This window comes from Lampetra fluviatilis, chromosome 1, assembly GCF_964198595.1.
Source record: "Lampetra fluviatilis chromosome 1, kcLamFluv1.1, whole genome shotgun sequence".
In the NCBI taxonomy this organism is placed as follows: domain Eukaryota; kingdom Metazoa; phylum Chordata; class Hyperoartia; order Petromyzontiformes; family Petromyzontidae; genus Lampetra; species Lampetra fluviatilis.
In genome coordinates, this window is record NC_136275.1 from 7,978,096 (window position 1) to 8,002,999 (window position 24,904).

General features: G+C 49.0%; 1 protein-coding gene across 1 annotated transcript in view; it reads left to right on the plus strand.

The window, feature by feature from the left end:
* Window positions 1-542: 542 nt before the first annotated feature.
* The window catches only part of LOC144936435 (supervillin-like), a 155,211-nt gene continuing 130,849 nt past the window's right edge, over window positions 543-24,904 (plus strand). Inside the window, exons 1-2 of the mRNA XM_078863489.1 lie at window positions 543-552; window positions 2,784-3,133. Coding sequence (XP_078719615.1) covers window positions 543-552; window positions 2,784-3,133 — 360 coding nt within the window. The remainder of the gene's footprint in view (window positions 553-2,783; window positions 3,134-24,904) is intronic.

The following is a 24,904-nucleotide window of genomic DNA, read 5'->3' on the forward strand; positions in this document are numbered from 1 at the left end:
CTCTTGGACACCGTTGGTGAGGCACACGTATTTATTCCGTACAAGTAGTCACAACTGTGGACATACAATACTAGAGGGGGTATCGGCCCCCTCACCCGGCTAGCTGGGAATACACTGCTAGCTATCTCTGACCTACCTCCTAGTCCTCCACTAACGGGCCAGGGGAGGCTGTCTGGCCCGACACTGGTAAGTCGGGCTACGGTACCCGGAGTCCCAGAGCACTAGCTCTGGTTCTCGGGACCACGCCGCTGGCTCGGTCCTGCGCGGTCCTGACAAGGGCGGCGTCCCAGGGGAGTCCAGGGCTCTAGCTAGACGATCTTCGGTCTTCACTGGTTTAGCTTTAACATTCTGCCCCGAGCCCTCTGACACATCCCCCTTTATACTCCACCCCCGCTGAGGGGTGGGGCCCCGGGCTGCCTGGTGCGGACGTCGTTGAGAGCACCCCCCCCGTGCACTCACGTAGCCCCGCCCACTGTGTTTGTTTCCCATAAGCTGCCATGCATAACGGCTCTCTCTCTAACACCCCTTCATATTCAGCAAATATGGCCGACTGTGAGGGCGGGCACAAGCCGGCGTGAGTAGGTTAAACGTTGAGTTTTATAAGGGCACCACGGGGTGACCAGCCCCTCCCCACCCAGCCCCACCCCTCCCACCCCCCACCCAGCCCCACCCTCCCCACCCAGCCCCTCCCTCCCCTCCCCACTCAGCCCCTCCCCACCCTCCCCACCCAGCCCCTCCGCACCCTCCCCACCCAGCCCCTCCCCACCCTCCCCACCCAGCCCTTCCCCACCCTCCCCTCCCCACCCAACCCCATCCTCCCCACCCAGCCCCTCCCCACGCTCCCACCCCCCACCCAGCCACACCCTCCCCACCTGGCCGCTCCCCACCCCTCCCACCCCCCACCCAGCCCCACACCTCCCACCCCCCACCTCTCCCCAACCACCCCCACCCCTCCCTCCCACCCCCCACCCAGCCCCACCGCTCTCCACCCAGCACCACGGGGTGACCAGCCCCACCCCACCCAGCCCCACCCCTCCCACCCCCCACCCAGCCCCACCCTCCCCACCCAGCCCCTCCCCACCCAGCCCCTCCCCACCCAGCCCGACCCCAGCCCCACCCTCTCCACGCAGCCCCTCCCCACCCTCCCCTCCACACCCAGCCCCTCCCCACCCAGCCCCTCCCCACCCAGCCCCACCTCTCCCATTTTTGGATGCACCACGGACGGACGGACACAATAATCCCCTGTGGGCTGGTGTAACCAGGCGCTTCCTACCAGTATTAAACCTTGGTTTAGCTGTAAGTCACGCGGCATTGGTGTAGACTACTACGAAGCATACATCACAACAACTGTAGGAAGGGCTTGCTTTTGAGTCGCTACAGTAATGGTTTGGCAAGTTACGAGATGACTCAGCCCTCTAATGCAAACACGTTATTGTTTAAACTTTGGAATAACGCGCAGTCGTTTCTTCTAAATCACCCTTGTTAATCATTGCAAAAGTAGACTACTGCCCGAGCACAGGATACAAACCTGGCTCACTGGCGAAAAAAAGACAAACCTTGACTTTGAATGAGAATCCGCTCAGAATTGTTAACCGCTTTTGAACAAATTTAACACAAAATTGCGTTGCGTCCTTTTGAGCTCCGACCTGCCAACTCCCCCCCCCCCACTCCATCAGTCCCCCCCCACTCCATCCCACCCTCCGACCCCCCCCCCCACTCCATCAGCCCCCCCCACTCCATCCCACACGCCGATCCCCCCCCCCACTCCATCAGCCCCCCCCCCACTCCATTCCACCCTCCGATCCCCCCCCCCCACTCCATCACCCCCCCCACTCCATCCCACCCTCCGATCCCCCCCCCCCACTCCATCAGCCCCCCCCCCACTCCATCCCACCTGCCGATCCCCCCCCCACTCCATCAGCCCCCCCCCCACTCCATCCCACCCTGCGATCCCCCCCCCCCACTCCATCCCACCCACCCCCCCCCCCACTCTATCCGACCTCCTAACTCCCCCACTCCATCCCCCCACTCCATCCGACCTGCCAACTCCCCCCCCCCACTTCATCAGCCCCCCCCCCACTCTATCAAGTATCAGCCCCCCCACTCCATCAGTCCCCCCCCCACTCCATCCCACCCTCTGATCCCCCCCCCCACTCCATCACCCCCCCCACTCCATCCCACCCTCCGATCCCCCCCCCACTCCATCAGCCCCCCCCCACTCCATCCCACCCGCCGATCCCCCCCACTCCATCACCCCCCCCACTCCATCCCACCCTCCGATCCCCCCCCCCCACTCCATCAGCCCCCCCCCCCACTCCATCCCACCCGCCGATCCCCCCCACTCCATCAGCCCCCCCCCACTCCATCCCACCCTCCGATCCCCCCCCCCACTCCATCACCCCCCCCCCACTCCATCCCACCCACTCCATCACCCCCCCCCCCCACTCTATCCGACCTCCTAACTCCCCCACTCCATCCCCCCACTCCATCCGACCTGCCAACTCCCCCCTCACTCCATCAGCCCCCCCCCACTCCATCCCACCCTCCGATCCCCCCCCCACTCCATCACCCCCCCCCACTCCATCCCACCCACTCCATCACCCCCCCCCCCCACTCTATCCGACCTCCTAACTCCCCCACTCCATCCCCCCACTCCATCCGACCTGCCAACTCCCCCCTCACTCCATCAGCCCCCCCCCCACTCTATCAAGTATCAGCCCCCCCACTCCATCAGTCCCCCCCCCACTCCATCCCACCCTCTGATCCCCCCCCCACTCCATCAGCCCCCCCACTCTGTCCCCGGCGCGCCCCTCCCCGGCTGCTATCTCGAGCCGCAGCTGCTGCTGCTGCCCGTGCTGACGTCAGCGCGGGCAGCAGCAGCAGCCGTGAGCGGAAGAGGCGCGCGTGGTGCGAGAGACACTCCGCGTGGTGCTGCCAGCCAACGCGTGCCCTCGACTCTGCGTGCCACCACCCACCCACCAGCTCGGTCTCTTCGTGCCGCCACCCACCACCACCACCCAACTCTGTGTGTCGTCTCTCCGTGGCTCTGTGTGTGCCCCAGCCACCGCCCACCGTCCACACGTCTCCGCCGCTGTCTCAGTGTACGGGAGCTTCAGTGCGACCACGTGCTCAGGTGAGTGTGCGCCGGGCATTAAGTAAGTTTACTTGCAAAGTGTAAACCAAAAATTACTTTTGCCACTTTACAGCACATCAATCATATGTACTTACTACCCTTTCACATCACTCGGTACGCCTACAGCACTCCCATCCTAAGCGTGCTCGCATTGAAGCGCATCACCAGCACAAAGTGTGCGAACATCACGCCAAGTACGTTAACAGCAGTCGCAATGTGGCACATTAGGAATGGATCACTCTTTTAAGTATATCCTTGTGCAGCAAGGGAGTAAAGTGTGGTTCTGTGAAGGTCCTGATGTGCTGTGCAGTGCATCAATGCATGTGTGTACAGCAGCATGTGATGACTGAGTCGGGCAACAGCAACTTGACAGTGCAGCGCACGTGCAGGCACAGCACGCGACATCACTAAATGACTACAGCAATATGCACCCATAGAGAGTGCACCATTGCCAGCACTCTCACACAGCGTTGGTGTACGGTGTTTTTTCTGCAAGATTTTGCTGTCTTTTCTTGGATTTTCTGTTTGGACTTAGTCACATATTCACTTTAAGATGTTTTCTTGTTCATGTTTTTGTTTTTTGTTTGTTGCGGTTGCACCCGATTCAAGAGCTATACCTAATAAATGAACTTAAAACTTGAACTCTCACACAGAGAAGCTGATCACCACCACCACTCACTATGCTAACATCACACGCGCTCACAGTGTTAACAGCGCGCGTAAGGCATCGCCCTGCTGAACGCCCTCTCCTGCGTTGGTGTTCGCAGTGGATTCACGGACTCTGACGATGCGAACGCGCGTCTAGACAACGTGTGCCGATACTGTGTGCGTGCGTGCGTGCGACGCCGACCCCATGCACTCACACACAGTGTCAAGCGGACAGGCGCACGATCTGGGCTCATGAGCACTGCGTGTCACTGCTGGGTGGCTATGGGTGCCGTGTGTGTGTGTCTGGGTGTTCGGCGTCTACCTGGGCCTTCATAGGTGCCCGCTAACAGCACTTGCCCCTACAGTCTGTTAAGGCTATATGGGGGATCTTTATCTTTAGGCGTCTACCCAGTAGGAATGGAACGTTGCGCCGACGTTGGCATGTGGTTGGAACCGTTGGACCAACGTTCCATGTTTACTGGTCGGGTGTTTGGTATCTATAGGTGCTGGGTGTCTATGGGTGTGCTGGTTCTATGGGTGATTGATGTATGGGTGCTGGGTGTCTGTGTTGTGGGTGTCTGTGGGTGCTGAGTGTGTGTGTTTCTCGGTGTCTGTGGGAGGAGCGGTGGTGTAGCGGTTAGCGCGCTCCGCTACAAACCCGGCGACCCGAGTTAGATTCCCGCTCACGGCCAACACCCAGTGACGATTATCTGAACCGGTCCTGGCCCTCGCCTGCGTAAAAAAAAAATCGACACTAGGGAGACAAAGGCGGCTGGGCATGGTGCTGGCCACCCTCCCCCTCGTGTGCCGTTCTGGCCTTCATAGGTGCTCGCTAACAGCACTTGCCCCAACAGTCTGAAGGCTATGCGGGGGATCTTTGTCTATGGGTGCTTGGGTGCCTGTGTTGTTGTGATGGTTGTCTATTGGTGCTGGGTGTTTGTGGTGTTTGTGTTGTATGTGTCTATGGGTGCTGTTTGTCGATGGGTGTCTGTTGTGGATGTCTATTGGTGTTGGGTGTCTATGGTCACAGGCCCTGCTCCCTTGCGTCTCTCTGCCGTGGGGCTTCAGTGCTGTGGCTTAATGTGGACGTGAGTTGACTATGGGTGCTCAATCAATAACACGGGACGCACATTAGTGTTTTTGGGTACAAAGGCTGCACGAAGCACATATCAAGTGTGGGCATATACAGTACCCATGCACATACGCAATGCTCAAGTTACACTTCCCAAAGGGTGTTATGTGTGCTCGAGTTTATTTGTGTTCTGCCATTAGCCCTTATCTGTCCACTGCTTGGTGAAAGCCTTTTAACACCGCCTCCATTCCTCAGGGTCTTGCGATGCCAAATCCACTCCACATGAACTGACCTCAGTGCTCTGCACTGGTCATCCTCTCACGTGTTTTGTTAACTCTCTTGGCTGAAATGCCATCACCAGGCTCAGCCACCAGTCAGCATCCCTTTAGGTGGCATTACCGAATCAAGCTGCCTTTATTTTAGCGGTCAATATGATGTCTCCTCTGCTTTGTTTACATTTTGAACGAAGCATTTTGAACCTGGGTCCGAGAGGGGTTTCCCGGATATTTTGAAGAGCTCTAAAACTTAAATATATTTTTATTAACTCAATTTGTTTAGTGCTTTTTTGTTGTAAGGGTGATACTAAAGTTGATCGAAAGCAGGAAAAGCCCTCTACCGGTTGGCACAAGTACAGCAATGCGTGGCTATACACAGGTACACATGACACTCACACGTATGTAGGATAAACACTCGCATATACGGAACAAGAGTGTAAAGGGTACACGCTGTTATATAACACTGGTATGTAACTGCTGGGCCTGAAACTATTTCACATGTCAGTACACAGCAAGCATCTAAATAAACTTGAGAGCTTGAAATGTCGAGGTTGAGAATAATGTTGTTGGCTGGATGGAGAGAGACAAATAGGTTCTAAGAATGGCAAAGATGGAGCAGGGGTTTTGGTTAATAAGAAAAGACAATGTTAACATTTTGGCCATGTTGGTCGGCATGTACGTCTGCAGAAATATCTCAGAGTGACGATAGAAATAAGGTAATGAAGAGGGCGCTAAAGACAGAAATGGATTGATAACCTAAATAAAGTCAGTAGCGTCACGGCAGAATAATTCTTCGGAAAGCAAATGAGAGGAGCATTTCATTGAATGCTGCCCCACTTCTCTTGTGAAGAGGCAGCAGGGTTGAGCATGTGAGTTTCAAGTTGATTTTGTTTAACCAGGTGGGAACTCATAACAAAATAACAAAAGGGGTTCCACAGGGTTCCATCCTCAGCCCCATCTTGTTGTCTCTTTATGTCAATGACTTGGGCACTGAGCTAGATCATTGCAGGGTAAATCTGTTTGCAGATGACACGATACTGATTACTGCTGGCCACTGTCCGGATGACGTGATTGCTAAGCTCCAGGGTGATTTCAACAAATTACATCAGCTAGTTGCTCGTAAACTAGTCCTGAATATCTCCAAAACCAAGGTGCTATGCTTCTCATCAGGACTAAAGCAGGAAGTTATTTTTCCCCAATTATATTCCTTACATAATAATCAAATAGAGCAAGTCAAGATCTAGAAGTATCTTGGGGTCATCTTTGAATTTTCAAGATCACATTTATTTTATTGGTAAAAAGACAAAATAAAAAATTGGTTTTCTGTATCGACACAAGCACTGCTTCCCCCCTATGTTCCGCTTGGAATTGATAAAAGCTACCATACTGCCTCTATTTCATTACTGTGACATCGTATATAAAGCAGCCCCAGTACTATACTGAAGAAGCTTGACTCAATGTATCACTCGGCCTTAAGATTTACATTAAACTGCCCATATAGGACCCACCACTGCGATCTCGACATTGGGTCAAACTTAACTTCTCTTAATGATCGACGGCTTGTGCATCAAATCTTATTTATTCACGATGTACTTACAATAAAATCAGCAGACTACCTGCTGGATCTCCTCACTGTTTCGAAGAACAAATGTGACCTAAGGTCTTTGCTCATTTACCAGCTTCACATTCCTTATTGCCGTACAAATTCTGGAGGAAGGGCCTTTTCTATTGATGCCCCCAGGGTCTGGAATGCTATCGCCAATAAACTGCAACTTGGATCACTACCTGTGAGATCTTCACTCAAAACTGCTCTAGAGGAGTTGTACACTCCCAGCTGCCACTGCTAATCAGAATTGCCTGAAATCAAATGTATCGTTCCGGATGACCGCTGCAATGTATGATCTTGATGTTTGATTATAGTGTGCTGATCTTTAAAGGTGTATTGAAAATTGTTGATACTGCTACTGATACTCCTGCTGTAATGGAGTGACTCATGCAGCCAGCTATGACTGCAAAGTTTGGTCGTATATGTTATGTATATCGTTTATTGTTAAATTTGAATCAGAGTTCCTATGATCACTGTTACATTGCTTTTATAACTTTGTTTTGGTGATTTTGAAAAGTTTTGGTTTAGCCATGTTTGTTTGTTGTAGTACAGAGTTAGCCTGATAACTTTTTAATTGTCTTATGGTTGCTATTGTTTGACTTGCATCCCACTGGGATTTTTGCACACAGCGTTGAAATACGGTGTTTTTTCTGGAAGACTTTGCTGTTTTTTCCTGGCTTTTTCTGCTGCGTGTAGTCACTTTAAGATGTTTATTGTTCATGTTTTTGTTTGTTGCGGTTGCACCCGAGTCAAGAGCTACATGGCTCACAGGGTTATACCTAATAAATGAAACTGAAACTCAAGAGACCAAGTTAGTCTCATTTGCAAAAATAGATTTAATTCAGCACCCCCACACTTGTTAGTTACAAAGCTGTAGCATGCGGTAGTTCTTCACGATGATAGAGAGATGGAACAGTTTCTCTTCACATCAATGTATACAGGTGTAATGTAGTAACTCGGCGGGAGACGACTTCACGGGTAGCACACTCTTTATTTCACCAACTTCGGTTCACAGGCGACTAACACCCACTGTAGTATCTCGGGTGACTAACACCCACTTGGTTACTCGGGTGACTAACACCCACTTGGTTACCCGGGTGACTAACACCCACTTAGCTACTCGGGTGACTAACACCCACTTGGTTACTCGGGTGACTAACACCCACTTAGTTACTCGGGTGACTAACACCCACTTAGCTACTCGGGTGACTAACACCCACTTGGTTACTCGGGTGACTAACACCCACTTAGCTACTCGGGTGACTAACACCCACTGAGCTACTCGGGTGACCAACACCCACTTAGCTACTCTGGCGACTAACGCCCACTGAGCTACTCTGGCGACTAACGCCCACTGAGCTACTCTGGCGACTAACGCCCACTGAGCTACTCTGGACACACCCTGCCGGGGTGTCCGTCTCGACTGTGGGTCCCCCAGTCCCGACCCACGTGGGCGTCGAACCACGGGTCCCACAGTCTCGCCTCCGAGCCACACAGGGCCCCGGTCCCTACAAGGACAGCGGGACTAGGGGTCTCGGGGCACTATGTCTTCAACTCCGTCTTCGATCTTCAACTGGTTAACAACCCCGAGTGCTCTCGCGCGTCCCCCTTTATACCCCACCTGCGGACGTCGCTGAGAGCACCCATCCTATTTGACCAATCACTGGGCGCTGGCTACGATCCTGTTTTCCCACATCTCAGCGTGCCTCACCACCCACGCGGCGCCGCCCCGTCATCCGTCACTCCCGGCGCGCGCGTCCATACCACGCCCACAACGCGTGCCCAACCCCGCACCCCGTGCCGCCCCGTGATCCATCACTGTCACAGTCGGCGCGCGTCAACACCACCACTACATCACCCCCTACCACATAGCTCGCAGCCGACCCGGCTGCTATAAAAATATACAACACCCCCTCCCCCCAGTGTGCCCCGTAACACAACAACAAGAACAACAACCAACGTAACAACACAACACAACGCGAACACTGCCATCCGCAACCATCAACCAATGCCACTACACAACAACAGAACAATATATACAATCCGGCGAGTGACAATACCAAATGTGTATGCAGAAAAGAAAAATAAAAAACATTTTTTTTCCATTTTATTATTTTTTTTCTTCTCTTCCGACTCGTGCAGCGTCCCATTCTTTCCGAGCGTCCCTAGAACGGGACATTACCCCGGCAGAGGGGGGAACACCGGGCGAGCTCGGTGTTGAAAAATGTCTTCATGAAAAGTGTTGTGCCCTAGCCCGAGTCCGCCTTGCCGGTCCGTCGTACGGCACCAAACGCGGTTGACCGTCCGGCGGTGCCGGCAGTTCAGGAAGGCACGGGCCAGGCATCGGGGACCCGCGCGTGCCGCGGGATTCCGGTTCCCGACGGTCAGCAGCCGTCAGGCCCGAGACACCGGGTTTAGTTGGGATGACTTGTGGGCCTGGTCGTCGTCCCGACGTGGTCCCGTGGCGCGCTGACGCGGGGCCCGGCACCCGGCTGCGACGTGACCCCGAAGGCCGCAGTTGTAGCAGACGACGAGGGATGTCGTAGGTTTCGGTTGCTCCAGCTTGCGGGATGAACGTGTGGGTGAACGACCTCCCGTTCTCCACTCCCCCGGACGCGATACAGCGAAGGCCTGCTCCCGATCCGCAGCTGGCTGAGGCTCGGCGATCGTGGCGGCCAGTGCCGCGTTCTCCGCCAATTTGCAGACGACCGTCGGCTTGCGCTTGAGGACCTCGTACGCGTGAATACTCGTGGCGATCGCCAGGGAGCAGATATCCATTTCGTCTGCCACATTGATGGGGACTCCCAACTCGTGGGCCAACGCCAGCAGCTGCTCCGTCACCATGGCGTCCTTCCCCTCCTTGTCCATGCGGGGAAAAGCTGCGTCCGCCAAGGCGAGCAGCGCCGTGCGATAGGCGAGCGTTGTTTCCCCAGCCACCTTCCGCCGATCGTAGAATTGGTGGCGGCAGGTCGAGGGCGGGCCGAACACCCTAGCCATGAGGTGTAGCGCGGCCTGGAGCGTTGAGCGAGACGACCTTGGGGCCGATGTGAAGGCTGCAAGCGCGTCGTCGTCGAGCATCGCTGGCAGAGCGCGCAAGGCAGTGGTGTCGGACCACCCCGACATTTCTTGATGTGCGAGGAACCTTCGGTGGAAGGCTCCCTAGTCGCCTCCGTCTGCCTTGAACGCCGACAGCGCGGGCAATCGTTGCTGGAGGACTCGGTCGTCGTCGTCGTCGGAACGATTTCCCCCCGCGCCACTGTGGTTGTACAAAATGTCGGCTCTGTCAGCAGTCGCACCCTGGAAAGCTCCGGCGCGCGCCGATGACGCGGGCCGCGCTGAGTGGAGATCTCCGGCCACGTGGTGTCCCCGCTTCCCGCCAAACAATGGCGGTCCCTCAAAAACGGCGCCAACCTCAAAACTTTTGGCGCGAAGCGCCTTCTGGCGGGAACCCTCCAGCCGCGCCGCCTCCTCCAACCCCGCAGCCGTCCCTCCGCCCGCTGGAACGGAGATCTCCGCCAAAACTGCAGCGGCGGCGAGCAGCAACTCCGCCAGGCGGGAGTGCGCGTCCTGTAGGCTGGTGTCGGAGGCGAGCTGAGCGTCGGCCATCGCCGCAAAGTGCTGCATCGGCGGCAACTCCTCGTCCTCTCCTCCTGAGGTTGGTGTCTCCGGTACGCCGTCGTCTTCCCGATCTCGCTCGTGGGTACGGGTAGTCTTCCTAGTATCCATTCTTCTTGAAGACAGGTTTACTTCTGACGCCAGTTGTAATGTAGTAACTCGGCGGGAGACGACTTCACGGGTAGCACACTCTTTATTTCACCAACTTCGGTTCACAGGCGACTAACACCCACTGTAGTATCTCGGGTGACTAACACCCACTTGGTTACTCGGGTGACTAACACCCACTTGGTTACCCGGGTGACTAACACCCACTTAGCTACTCGGGTGACTAACACCCACTTGGTTACTCGGGTGACTAACACCCACTTAGTTACTCGGGTGACTAACACCCACTTAGCTACTCGGGTGACTAACACCCACTTGGTTACTCGGGTGACTAACACCCACTTAGCTACTCGGGTGACTAACACCCACTGAGCTACTCGGGTGACCAACACCCACTTAGCTACTCTGGCGACTAACGCCCACTGAGCTACTCTGGCGACTAACGCCCACTGAGCTACTCTGGCGACTAACGCCCACTGAGCTACTCTGGACACACCCTGCCGGGGTGTCCGTCTCGACTGTGGGTCCCCCAGTCCCGACCCACGTGGGTGTCGAACCACGGGTCCCACAGTCTCGCCTCCGAGCCACACAGGGCCCCGGTCCCTACAAGGACAGCGGGACTAGGGGTCTCGGGGCACTATGTCTTCAACTCCGTCTTCGATCTTCAACTGGTTAACAACCCCGAGTGCTCTCGCGCGTCCCCCTTTATACCCCACCTGCGGACGTCGCTGAGAGCACCCATCCTATTTGACCAATCACTGGGCGCTGGCTACGATCCTGTTTTCCCACATCTCAGCGTGCCTCACCACCCACGCGGCGCCGCCCCGTCATCCGTCACTCCCGGCGCGCGCGTCCATACCACGCCCACAACGCGTGCCCAACCCCGCACCCCGTGCCGCCCCGTGATCCATCACTGTCACAGTCGGCGCGCGTCAACACCACCACTACACAGGTAATAACAATGAATACGACTCATATAATGCAGAAATTACCAAAACACCTTCATGCAGTGGACAATCCACCCACATAAAATCGAGTGTCTTATGTGTGGCGAGATGTTAACTATCCTCAGCTAGTATGCAGGAGGTCGTCGGTTCGATCCCGACCGTTAACGCCTGTATATTTGAAGTTTGCGTGTTTCTCTCCCCGTGGTCGTGTGGATTTTTCTTCGCGTCCTCCAGTTTTTCTCTCCACTTTTAGAAACATGCTTTTAGAGTATTTGGCTGCGATAAATTTCCACTTGATAAGCCACTTTGTTGAGCTATTGTTTGTGAGTCTGAGCCAGTTCCGCAACAGACTCAAAACAGTGTTGTTTCAGAGAGCCTACTTCAACGTGTGATGGACTGGACTCATACGAGTTGGCAATATGAAATGTTCTTAATCACTTCTGAAAAAGAGTGACTGTATATAGCTCAATGGGCCTTAACTGGTCAAATGAAAACTGTTTAGTTTGTTTTGGGTGGATTCTGTGATTCTTCCTGATGTGCATCAATCACTCAGTGTGTACCCCAATGAACACTCAGCAGTTGAGTTTATTTGCATCCAATAAAATGTGTTTCTGTAGACACTGTTAAGTTAGGACAGAGGTGAATGTCATTACAGTATGCTAAAGAATAAAATAATAAAAGACGAATAGACAAAAAATTATATATATCGCATGAAATGCAGAACTCATATACACAGCAGTGTGGGGGGATCGATGTCACGGATCCTTTTATTTGCGGGGTTATACGCTAGTTTAAGTTTCTTTTATTCACACATTTTTTCTTCTTATCCATAAAAAAAAGTTATAGTTTCAGTCTCTATCTCTATCTGTGTATAGGGAACTATTATTTTACGTTCAGAAATTTGTGGCTAACCTACAAAACTTATTTCATTTACCCAGCGAGTATTTGGTAGAATCTTTCATGCAAATCAATTTATAACATTTTTGACATGCGTTTTTCTGGATTTTTTTTGTTGTTCTGTCTCTCACTGTTCAAATAAACCTACCATTAAAATTATAGACTGATCATTTCTTTGTCAGTGGGCAAACGTACAAAATCAGCAGGGGATCAAATACTTTTTTCCCTCACTGTACGAGGCATTGGCAGCATGCTCGCTTAGCAAGGAATGGTAGAGAAACGTCTCGCAAGTTCAGAAAAAAATTCTGCAGCGCTTCGGTACAGGAGCCGGTAAAAAACATAAATTTACGTAATCCCATACATTTCTCATGCAGATACTAAACAATACTGCTTTTTCTTATTTAAATGTGCATACCATAAACCAGTGGATCAAGTGCTTAGCTCCCTCACTGCAGGCGCGAGTAAGTGGGCTTCACAGTTTTGCCTTGTCTTGCTGGGTCGAAGGTGAGTTTGGTTGAGTAGGCGTGCTGTCAGATTAAGCAGGCTTGATGGAAACACCATTGCGAGTGCTTAGTACGCACGTACAGGCACCTTTTTTTTTTTACAAAGTGTAGTACATTTTTTAGTGCAGTCTGTCTGGAAATACCCCTCCCCTACATTGTGTTCAGTCAATCCATATTTATTTTGAGGTTAGGCCACGTAGCAGCTATATGTCAAAATTCTTGTAATATTTTGCCGAAAAAATGTGACATTCAAAAATGCTGATCATAAAACTACGACATGGACTTAACCCAAACACAAATATGCATCATAGTATTGTCTACCAAAGTCTGCGTTGTTGATGCAATGTTGAACGCTGTAGTAAGTCAGAGGCGGACATAATGAATGGTTGCAATCTCGCAAAGCTGCTGCAAGATTTGCAGCCCTCGCATGCAATCTTGAGGGCAATGTAATTTTTTGTATTTCCAGGTGGCTGTGATCTCAGTCAATGAACCCTAGACGCCCCAGCCCACCACCTACAACACTAGCAGACTTATGACATCGTAACCTCCCCAGCACATCGTGTATAATGATAAGTTACTGTAATCAAGAATGCATGACATTTATCATAGTTTCTACCCAGTTATGACACACAGCACATAATGGTGACAGTTTGTGTGACTTCTTTTGGGGTTAGAGCCAATACCAAATATATTTATCAATAGATTTATGAGCTATGCGTTCATATTCATAGCTGTATATTCAGCAATGTTTATTCTTAGTATCCGTTATGATTAAGTGGCAATCTATTACTGTGCAGTTATTGATATCAATGATTACGTAAGAAATTCAGTGGTGGCTATGCTCACCTGTAATATAGCACTCTGGAGGCTTGGGTAGGTGGATAACACAAATGTTGCAAACTCCCTTCCTGTGGGCACTAAGGTGCCATACCCTGGCTTGCCAGGAAAAGGCAGTACAGAAAATGTTGGACCCCACCTGTTGCCCCCTCACACGCATGGGTTTTTCTGGGTGTTACGGTTTCCTCCCACATGCAAACATGAATTGGCTGATGACGCTTAAATATATAGAGGATGGCAGAGCTTGAAGGGGAATTTTGGCACCGGCTCACCACGTGATTGCTTTTCCTGCTATTCTGTGGTTCTTCGCACCTCTAAATCGTTCTCTCTCTCTCTCTTCGTAAGTATAACAATAATAATCTTATGCATCCAGGTAAGCCACACTGAGTCGTATTACTCTCTTTGAAGAGGGTCCTGCATTGTTTTTTTATAATCTTCAGATGTTTTCCAAGATAATGAATAAGTGTTTATACAAGTGGGAGGAAACTGGAGCACCTGGAGAAAACAACATACGCGAGGGGGCACAATTAGTCCACTTGCTGTACTGCCTTTTCCCAGCGAGCCAGAGTATGGCATCTCGAGACCCATGGGAAAGGGAGTTGCACAACGCCTGTGCGATCCACCAACGCTGGCCGCCTCTACAGTGCTGGATTATCGGCGACATGCATCGCCAACCACCGCTGTTCCGCCAGTAGCTGTCCCCTTGTAAAATACTATTTTGACATTTCAAAAAATAACTGCAAAATTACATCATTATAACTTGTGTTTAAAGAACAGCCTATCGTTGCTCTACTTAATCAAGTGACATTTGCACTGTAAACAGTGGGCAGCTTAGCGTCTTGTTTGTCTCAAAGTTTCAAAACGTCTCTCATGTCCAGACCACCAAGTCGTAAAAGTGCACCCATTGCCCCTGCACTCGCGCACTCAGGTCTGCTGTTTCGGTCTTAACTTCTATTTATGTTGAGAAGAATATTATTTGTTTACATTTACTCTGTTTTGACAGGTGGATAAATACTAAATAACCATGGTACTATGATTGAATAATCAGCTGGCATAGTCTTAGTGGAAGTTTAATGAATATATAGTATCAAATGTTTAATGGAATTTGTTAACGGAATTGTTTAATGTACGAATTTGCGACAATGTATTATACAGCAGATGTTGTAGTGAACTATACACTGAGTAAGGATGGTTGGTAAGGCATACTTACTCTTCCTGATAATCTTTGTCCGATGGGAAACCTTGGAAAGGATATTTCACCATTGGAACCTCATTTGCCAGTAAAAAATATGATCATTGTTTTTTTACCCTTCTATCTGGCAACAAAACTGACACCTTTTTTACAAGGAGTCATGTTTACATAGACCACAATACCTGCAGTCATAATGCAAACAAAAAACATAACTCTGATAATGTGCACTGTCCTTGAAGTTGATTGGTCCACACCCGAGACAGCTTTCCTTAGAGCCTGGTCTCACATGGGTTGGACCAGATGACAAAACGCAGACACGGAGACACATAGACAGACACATAAGCAGAGAGAGAGAGATAACACAGAGACACAGAGAGAGAAACACACATAGGTACACAGAGAAACACAATGGACATGCTCTCAAACATCACCAAAGACACATCTCCCATAATACCATGCATGCATGTTATGTGGCTGTATTATTGTTTAAGCCTGTTGGGGCAGCCATGTTTTAAATATTTGAGTCGGTAGCCAGGCTACTTTATTGTCAGTCAAATACCAATGGTTTTATGTGAAAAAAAATGGAAACAGATGTTCGTATATCAAGCATTCACAAAAAGCCAGGGCGTTCTACGCTGCCAGTGGCTCCATCTGTGCAGGGTCACCAGCCAAAATCAATGCCATTACTGTGAAGAATCACAAATTCTGCTGTTTCTGTCACTCATAGTCCTTGGTTATGCCTATGGTGAGTTGGCAAATACAAAGCAGTAATATATGCCCGTTTCCTCTTTATCAACACTTCTGTCTGCTCAATTTTTTTTATTTTCACCTGTAAGTGTGTACATACAACATAAGCCATTGTATTCACATGGACTCAATTACCCACATCTGGCATATTATACAACATATAACACACTGAATAGACATCAGTGTATCCGCAGACAAGACTACAAGCCATACAACATTTTGGCAAAAGGATTCTTTATGGAATCTGGCTGCTACCAAAAGTATTTTCCAAGGGCAAATCAATCATAGGGTCACAAATGTCTGTTTTTTTCAAGGTGAGGATAAATGTTGTATTGTATTTCTTAAATTTCTTAAATACAATACATCATGTACATCTATGTAATGTACTGTAAACATAAATATGATGTCAAAATGATGTCAAAATGTCACATGCCTAGAAGCCCCTCGACAGCGGAATACCAATTGCTGTACACATCAGACGGCTCACTCGCAAACGCTCTCATCATCTCCGGCAACTACCAGTCCAGCAGAGGAGCTGTGCATGCTCTTCTGCTTATGTTTAAAATTAACCTGCGCCATCCTATTTGGCTGCTACAAACATCGCACCAGTTTCCACATATGCAACTCGCCATATATTTCGGTAGGCAGCAGCACGTGGTGACCTGATCGCGTCACGCACTGAGACATCCAGATTCGGTTCACGCAGTTTTGCGGTGTTCGGCCCATTTACTCACCTACCTACGCACTCAGCTACTCGCATACTAACTCGCTTATCCACTCATTCATGCTTAAAAAAGAATAACCAATGTAAAGATAGCGCATTACCCGTGAATGGATGACATCATCCATACCCATTGATGTAGATGTAAGGCAGAGCAGGTAAGAGTGCTTATCATGTTAGGATTATGTCATGATGGCTTAAATGCAATGGATGGGCTCATCCATGCCTGGTGTGGTCACTGCACGCCTTATTATGGTCATCGTGACCGTACATTCAAAAGGGCTGCCAGAGCTGTCCAATTTCCAAAAATACAACCCTAGCCAATAACCCGGCCACTACAACTCTCCCTGCTCTCAACCCACGTTGATTCCCATTCGTTTCACTTAAATCTGTTTGTTAATCCTATTCAGCCAAACTCTGGGAAACTTATTCGAGAATACTTTAATTACATAGTACTTATAACATACCACATTCCTTTCTGTCCACCATCTGATGTAATGTTATTTAAACGACCCTTTTCCAACCACGTGGGTGAGATGGCAGAACAGTACGAAGAGGGTTGGAGAGGTTTAAAGGAAATGCCTACAAGACTGGCATTGGTCATTTTGGAAAGGGGAAAGGGAGGACTATCAGATTCATACTCTTTGTTTTTTTCGGTAAAGTCACGTAGGTAAAACATTTTAATAAATTAAATCACGACGTTTCGGAGGCAACACAAGCTTCCGTCTTCAGGTCGAACCGTCACAGCAAAATTACTGTATCAAGATTGAATTTAGTTACATTTTTTACCTACGTGACTTTACCGAAAAAAACAAAGAGTATGAATCCTTGCAGTCACGAAAACTTCAAATCTAGAATTAAGACCATCATATTGTAGGTAGGAGAAAGATGGACTTCAAGCAAGTCCCTAGTTTTAGTATTTAGGCACAATAATAAGTGAGGGGGATGGGTGCGAATTGGAGAGATGAAAAAAAGTCAAAGCAATCTTTGAAATACGTAATCAACCAGGCTATGCGTTAATTGTGTGTTGACCGACCCTCTGTGTTGTATTACATTACATTTCGATATTTTACTAGGTTATTTAATTTTAGTGTGTCCTCCTGATTTTCAGGCTTACTTGCCGTGCAGCACCACGTCTGTTGACCACTCATTGATATGCTAATTTTTCTCTAACCCCCCTCCCTCTCTCTGCCTCCGCCCCCCCCTCTGTCTATTTAAGGCCACCCCACAGAGACGATCACCCCTCTCTGTTACCTGTGTTGCTCCCGCTATGTATCTTGGTGATATTTCTCTGCTAATATGTCTGTCTATAGTTTTCTGGTTAGATTTTATGTCGCTATTTCATTATACCTGATGATGATTGCTTGTGTTGCAATCGAAACGTCGTATTCTATTATTTAATTTAATTTATTATTTTATCTTTAGACGTGACTTAACCGAAAGAACCAAATAATAACGGTTTCAGGAATTTTACGCGTTAGAAAGATGGCAGTAATCCTGAAAGGCAATCTGTCAAGCATTGATGCAGAGACGTGGGCACTAAGGAAGGCAGAAGAAAAAGTGCTTGAAATGACGGATGTTGATATCGATGCTGGGAATATCTCTAAGGGGAAAGGAGGTGCCATGAATAAGTTTGAGCCTTATTGGGGGTTACTTATTCTTGAGAAGGCGAGGAAGGTGAGGCTTAGTTGGCTTGGACAAGTTTTTTTTTATCAGAGGCAAAGGAGATGAAATTAGAAGGGGCGTGGAGATGTTGCCAGTGCAGGGCAGAAGGAGAGTAACCGAGGATGTGGAACGAGACACGAGGACAGTGAATTTGACGAGAGAAGATGTTAACTACTGTGCATGGAGAAACAAAAATCCGAGCGGCCGTTCCCATGCAGCAATAGGGACTTTCTGTGTTTACTTTTATGTTAGCGAGCTGGACCCTTAATATGGCAACTAGAAAATAAGCTTCGGGCATTTTAATTCAGGTGCACGTGCAGGCGTGCACGTGTTGGAGGAGCTGTGGATTATCCCACGTCAGTGACACAGCAGTGTTGAACTTGTCCTGGACCTCTTCTTTGTTGCCTGAGCATTTCGTGAGGACCTCATTTGGTGTGTAAACAGCACAGGGCAAAGGAAGCCAGGCGTGGTGCATGGCAGGCCCACACCTCCCTCGGTATGTCCTCACGAACACTGCAGCCCCTGCGGTCTCAAAAGTATCCACACGTCCGATTCACGCGGTTGGCTACGTACGGTGCGAAAGAAGTTCAACACGCATACATGCAAAGGCTTTTGTCATTGTGTGGGCATATGGTGGTAGTTCACATGCGTGTGGTTGTGTGCGAGTCCTTACATAGTACGGCTGCTGCAGATCCCGAGATGCGTGCAGCGATGACCCCACTGGAATTTAGTGGTCACAGTCATGTGGTGTTTGCACGTGTATACATGTTAACTTTTAGTTCCAACATGCTCCCAGTTAAATTATTCACGTATATTTACTTTATACATAAAAAAAAACATTAGGAAATGGGTGATTGAAAGAGAATTGCACAACATTGGCCCTAAGTAAAATGTCTCTTATAAATATGTTCTTTGAGCATGCCGCCCTTGACCACGTGGGTAAACTGTGAACGTTGTTGACACGTCGCCTTCGGAAGGTTTTCTTGTGGACATTGGCGCCGCCGAACTGTAGCCTGCCCCTAGTCGATGGCGACATGAATATGTACCTGTACCGTTCTGGGTCTGCAAACCTCACGAGCACACATCTGCCCGACCGATTATAACCAGCGCTGAAAGTCAGCCACCTGAGCCGTTTCTTGTGGAATGTTAGGAATGAATTGGCACGCGTGGATTTATCAAACGACACTGGCACGTGCCACTCAGACAGCGATTCAGCCAATTCAAGTCCCCCGTGGGGGTACTTTCCTTTCTCGGTGAAGGTAAACGAACAGATAAAGGTACAGCCCTGCAAGGGCCTGTTTGCTGGGGTGGAATGGCATCCACTCGAGGGAAATCGAGAGGGTTATCCGATTCGGGTCATCCAATGCTGACCAGATGTTGTTGAAAGAGGTTTTGCATCCCCCCATACGTTACCCCACCACACAACACCTGCCAATCGACTCAGCTGTGGATGCTAATTGTACTGTTTGGTGGGCAGAGGCAATAAAGTTGTTTCAACTTCGTTGCCTGGCAGACTGAATAGGATACCACTCTGGATTGCAAGTCAAATGTGCTTAACATTAAACCGCGTGTACAATGACACACCGACACACAAATACACAGGGTTGTACATTTATGTTCGTTGTTCTACTTTGGGGCCGTCCATAAATGACGTCACGCACCTATGGCTAGGGGGGGGGTCAGACATTTGTGACGAAGTGTGACGATGGGGGGGGGGGGGTTGGGAAATGTGACGTCATATCAAAATGCGCAACTTTAAATAAATATAGACAACACGTTCTACTTAATTAAATAGACTTTTTAATAAATGTTTTCTCCTACAACATCAAAGTGCAGCGCCACATTAAATACGCACCACAATGACAATAGTTTAAAGCGATTTGAAGCATGTTTTATTTTGGGGGGGGGGGGGGGCAGAGCTTTCTGATGTCATATTTGAGGGGTGTCTGACTTTTTGTGACGCCGTGTGACGAAGGGGGGGGGGGGTCAAAAATCGTCCAAAATCGCGTGACGTCATTTATGGACGGCCCATTTACTGTATGTGCGGTGAACTGGCAACTGGGTTTTTGTTGTTGCGGTTTTTACAATGTGGTTACCGGTAATGAAAGAATAATGGAGTTTACAACCCTTTATCTGTACCTGCCGCAGTTGCACAAAGGTCTGCGAGCCATCAGACTTCATCGACGTTGCGATGTGACTGGAGGCCACACAGGAAGCCCTGGTGGACACATACGGGGTTTGCAAACCCTCGAGTATTGCACATATAAAAAATATCTGTGCGACAAATATTAATTTAAAGTGCTCTTATTTTCCCACAGCGGTTAGCGTGCTGCGCTACGAAACCCGGCGACCCCAGTTCTAATCTCCCTCACGACCAACACCAGTGAGGATTATTTGGACCGGTCCCTTGCCTCTCCTAGGTCGCCTCGGCCTCAGATTCGTAACTGGTGCGGTGTGTAAACATTGCCACTAAGGAGACAAGCGTGGCTGTGTGTGGTGCTGGCCACCGACCAACCGGCCTTCATAGGTGCTTGCTAACAGCACTTGCCCAATCAGTTTCTTACAGGCTATATGGGGGATCTTTGTCTTTAACCCATTGGTGTATATGTATTGGGTATCCAGCTGTCCAGGCCTTTTGCCAGGATATTTAAAGCAATGACCACGTGACCTAATGTGTGTGCAATTAGCCCATAAAGGGAAATCAGCTGTGTGGGTGATGATGAAGTCACAACCCAAAGCCGTGACTCTTGAGTAACGCATGCACACACTTGCTCACAGCTAATTTTATTTGGCACCAACAGGTCTTCACCATGTGACACAATCAATATATTTCTCACGTAGACTCTAGGTAATGTAATGATTCTGATTGTCTTTCGGTAACTTTTAGAAGGTAATAATACAAGTGACGAATGAAACAAAAACAAACCTCTTGTTGGCATTCCTGATCTTTAACCTCACCTGACAAACCTGTTCCTCCTCAGCCCCCTCACCAGAGATAAGTGGCGGACGATAAGACCTCTGTCTCTCTTTACCCTACCCCCACCCGATAACATCATAGAGCAGGCGGAATGTTAGATATATGGCCTGCAGCTTTCAGGTGACGAGTGCGTGGTCGTGCACATGTAACGACTTGTGTGGTCCAAAGCAGCCAGGGATATTGTGCTGGTGTGCTGGAGGATGGTGGCCCACCAGCTTACACAGGTGATTGAATTGCACGTGAAGTTACTGTCATAGCTGAATACGTGGTCAACAGCGACAATGCCCACGTGCCACGGCGCGTGCTTTGATCTTTGCGCATTCGGTGTCTCAAAGCGGATTTTTTTTTAAGCGAGAACAACATTTTAGCTAACTCATAAACATTTTATTCCAATTACGCACGGTAACTCGCGAGTACAGTAATTCGAAGAATTTGCCGTGCGATCCCTCTTGACCGCAAAAAAACGGGTAATTGGATGCCATTCCAACTATGGCCTTTGGGAAAATTCGCAGATATCAGCCGACTAATGCAAATTAGGGCCTCGGGTAATATGTGTTCTAACGGACCATAAAGCTCCCACAGTTGGGAGTTGTGGATAATAATGTCGTGGATAGGTTGAGTTTTGGTGTTTCATTCTGGCAATCGTATTGATCCATGATTAATGCCCTTTACCAAGCATCTACTGATCCAGTAAAACTGAGCCAAGGGCCCTCCTGTAACGGAGCATCACAATCGTAGGTATTGAGAGGCAATAGTTATTGTATGTGCTTAGCCGCTGCTGAAGTGCATGTGTGGTAGTTACTGCATGGCTTTCATACTGGTAGAAACCTCCTGGTTACACCAGCCCACAGGGGATTATTGTGTCCGTCCGTCGTGCATCAAAAAATGGGAGGGGTGGGGCTGGGTGGAGAGGGGAGGGGCTGGGTGGGGAGGTGCTGGTCACCCCGTGGTGCCCTTATAAAACTCAACGTTTAACCTACTCACGCCGGCTTGTGCCCGCCCTCACAGTCGGGCATATTTGCGGAATACACCACGCCGCCGTTGACCCTGGCCATTGACCGAGCAACCCAACGTTCCTACCAGCTCCCTCCGCAGGAATGTGATTAAATGGCGCGTCTGAGGAGTGACGCAGATGTCCTACAGGGTTATGTCATCGCCAAATTCTGCGTTAATTCGAGGTAAGCCTGCCTATGGGCTGGTTAGAGTTTGAGTGACTGCAATGAACACATGTGAATTACATAATTCGCTTGGAGAAACGTCTCAATTATTCAGAGTTGCTATTATGTTGGTGTGCAAGAGGATTTGCTGCTGCAGATGAGGAATCACATTTCAAAATAATATGTAAATAAAGGCAGGATCAAAACAAAACTGGTGCATTGAGGATGTAAAGTATTAAGGTTACTAACCTTGCATCGGAGCTGATTTCTGTTGAGAGTGATTCCCAGTCTGGAGACCTATGACACTCATCTATTTATAACAATGTGTGTGTCTCATGCAATCTCTGTTATGTGAAAATTTACATTATTAATAGAAAGCTATTTGTACTTGGTTTAACAGTGCATGGGCACATGATGGTGAACAGTACGATTTTAAGTTGCGACTTGAGATTGGGGACAGTGTATTTTAACGAGCGGTTGACGATCATCTCCATCTGTGTCGTTTTGCGTATGTGCACAGAGCATCGTTTATATATTGTCTCTTCGTCCAGAATCCCGGCAACTGTCACATTTTCTGTATGAAGAATCGATAAATATTATCGATTTATTAATGTATAAATTTGCGGTTACTCATTACAATAGAGTATAGGTTTTGAATACGCAAAGCCTGCTAGTCACAAAATCACATTCACGGCACAGTTTTCCGGTTTAGCAAAGGAACACGTGTGCGGCAGGTGAGTGGACTTGGATTGTAGTCTCCACTGACTGGGTCCGGTGAATGTGGCCTTGCTTTTGTGGCTTCTGGCATTTGTGGATCTTTGCACCACGTGAAGCCAGGCCTGGTCACTAATTGAAAACATTCTCTCATAATGCAAGCTCTGTTTGGGCCACTGGCAAAAGAAGTCCGCTTTTTAGAGAGCATAAAAACTGGCCGGTGCATCCCCAGGTACAGGTTCGGTGACGAGTGCCATCACGCGACCTTAATTACGACTCCACTAACTCTTCCCACCAATATTGCAGTCGTTATAACTGGACCGCATCACCATACACCACCCGCACGCTGCTGGCTTACTTTTTACACTCCCCTGTCTTTCTTCAGATGTGGTGTAATACCTCACTTTACCAATATAACATAAAAAATAAACCACAAGGTACAAAACCAGTAAAAAAAACATTTCAAGAGGCCTTCTGAACTTTAGTAGTGCAATCTTTGCACTCTGAAACAATCAAAGACTTTATGATTACTGTACTTATGGGTTGGTGTAAACAATGAAAATAAGTAAATATAGCTGTTGCATTGTCCTTATTGTTACACATGTAGGATTGTTCATGTCATGAAAGTTAATAGACAAACCTAACATGCAGCTTGTCGCAGCCAATATTATTGATAGAAGTTTTTTTGAGTTAGGTCACAGTGATCTGTGGGGAATGTCTTGTGGCACAATTTTGCCAACATCCTTATGTGAATTTGCTTATAGACAAACGTAGGCATACATTTGATGCCATCACTGGTTGAACCATGGTGTCTAGAATAACACGTTACTAAACCATAATCAACACATTTAAGGATGAGGATTTGCATTGAATTGGCACATAAATGTCATAGCAGCTTCTCGGTGCAGAACAAAAGCAGAAAACGCATGAAAGAGACAAACATATCTACAAAATACTGTTCGGCTTCGGATAACAAAACAACAACGAGCTCGTGCAGTGAGAGGCAACAACCACCGACATTTGGTGCCGGAAACATCGAGGAAAAGCCCAATAAAAAAGATGGGATAAAAGACCATGCTATTTCTTCCTTCATCAGTCCACACCCCAACCCATCCAATACTTCACAGTATCAGCACTCCCACCACCACCCCCCACAGAACAGTTCCAGCAGCTGAACCAACACAAGCGTGATGCAGCACAGGCAACAGACTGAGTGCACACCATTGAGATAAAGTTTGGGCAAACCACGGGAGAATTTTCAGCCCACCGTGATGTAGCTTCTCCTTGACCTCCGAAGAGCTTCCATTCAATGAAAATGTGCATCCTCTTAATAGGGGTCCGCGTGCAACCCCAAGTGTGACCTGTACATATGTGGTGAGAGCCTTCCAAAAAATTAAATGATTCTAATTTATTACTTAAAAACTGAAACTGTGTACTTACGTACAAAGAAGGTTGATGGCTGTGGTTCGGGATGGACTTTGAACTTTTGTCACAAATGTAAGTAGGAAGTCAGAACATGGGGGTACAATAGGAGAGGAGTTGGAATATTTAGGCAATAATGTTCATACTGTCTGGTTCTTTAGGTAAAGTCATGTAAAATTATGAAAGAACACGACATGTCGGGCGCAACACAAGCGTCCGTCATTAGGTGAGAAAGAATGATATTGTGCTGTGGCTTTATATAGACACGGGAGGGGGGGGGGGTAGAGTCGTGACTGCAGGAGTTCAACCGGGGGGAGAGGGGGGAGGGTTTGTGGCGTGCAGGGACGGGTGGGGGCTGTTGAAATTAGCGTGTCAATGAGCTTGAATTAGTCAACGAAAACAGCACGGGTGTAAGAGTGAGAATCACAGCAGTTAAAACTTGACGTGGTTTATCACGTCCATCCAATGACTGCTCAATCTGAATCCATCTTCTCGATTAAAGTTTTGTCTGTGTTTGTATATCTTGGATGGCTTCATGAACAAATCTCTGATGGTAGCCCGAGGGTTTGCAGAGGACCTTGGTCTCGGAGAAACAGTGTCATGTGTGCCCACAGCGTTGAACCGATGATCCGCCACCGCTCTACCATGTTTCAGATCCGCTTTGTGTT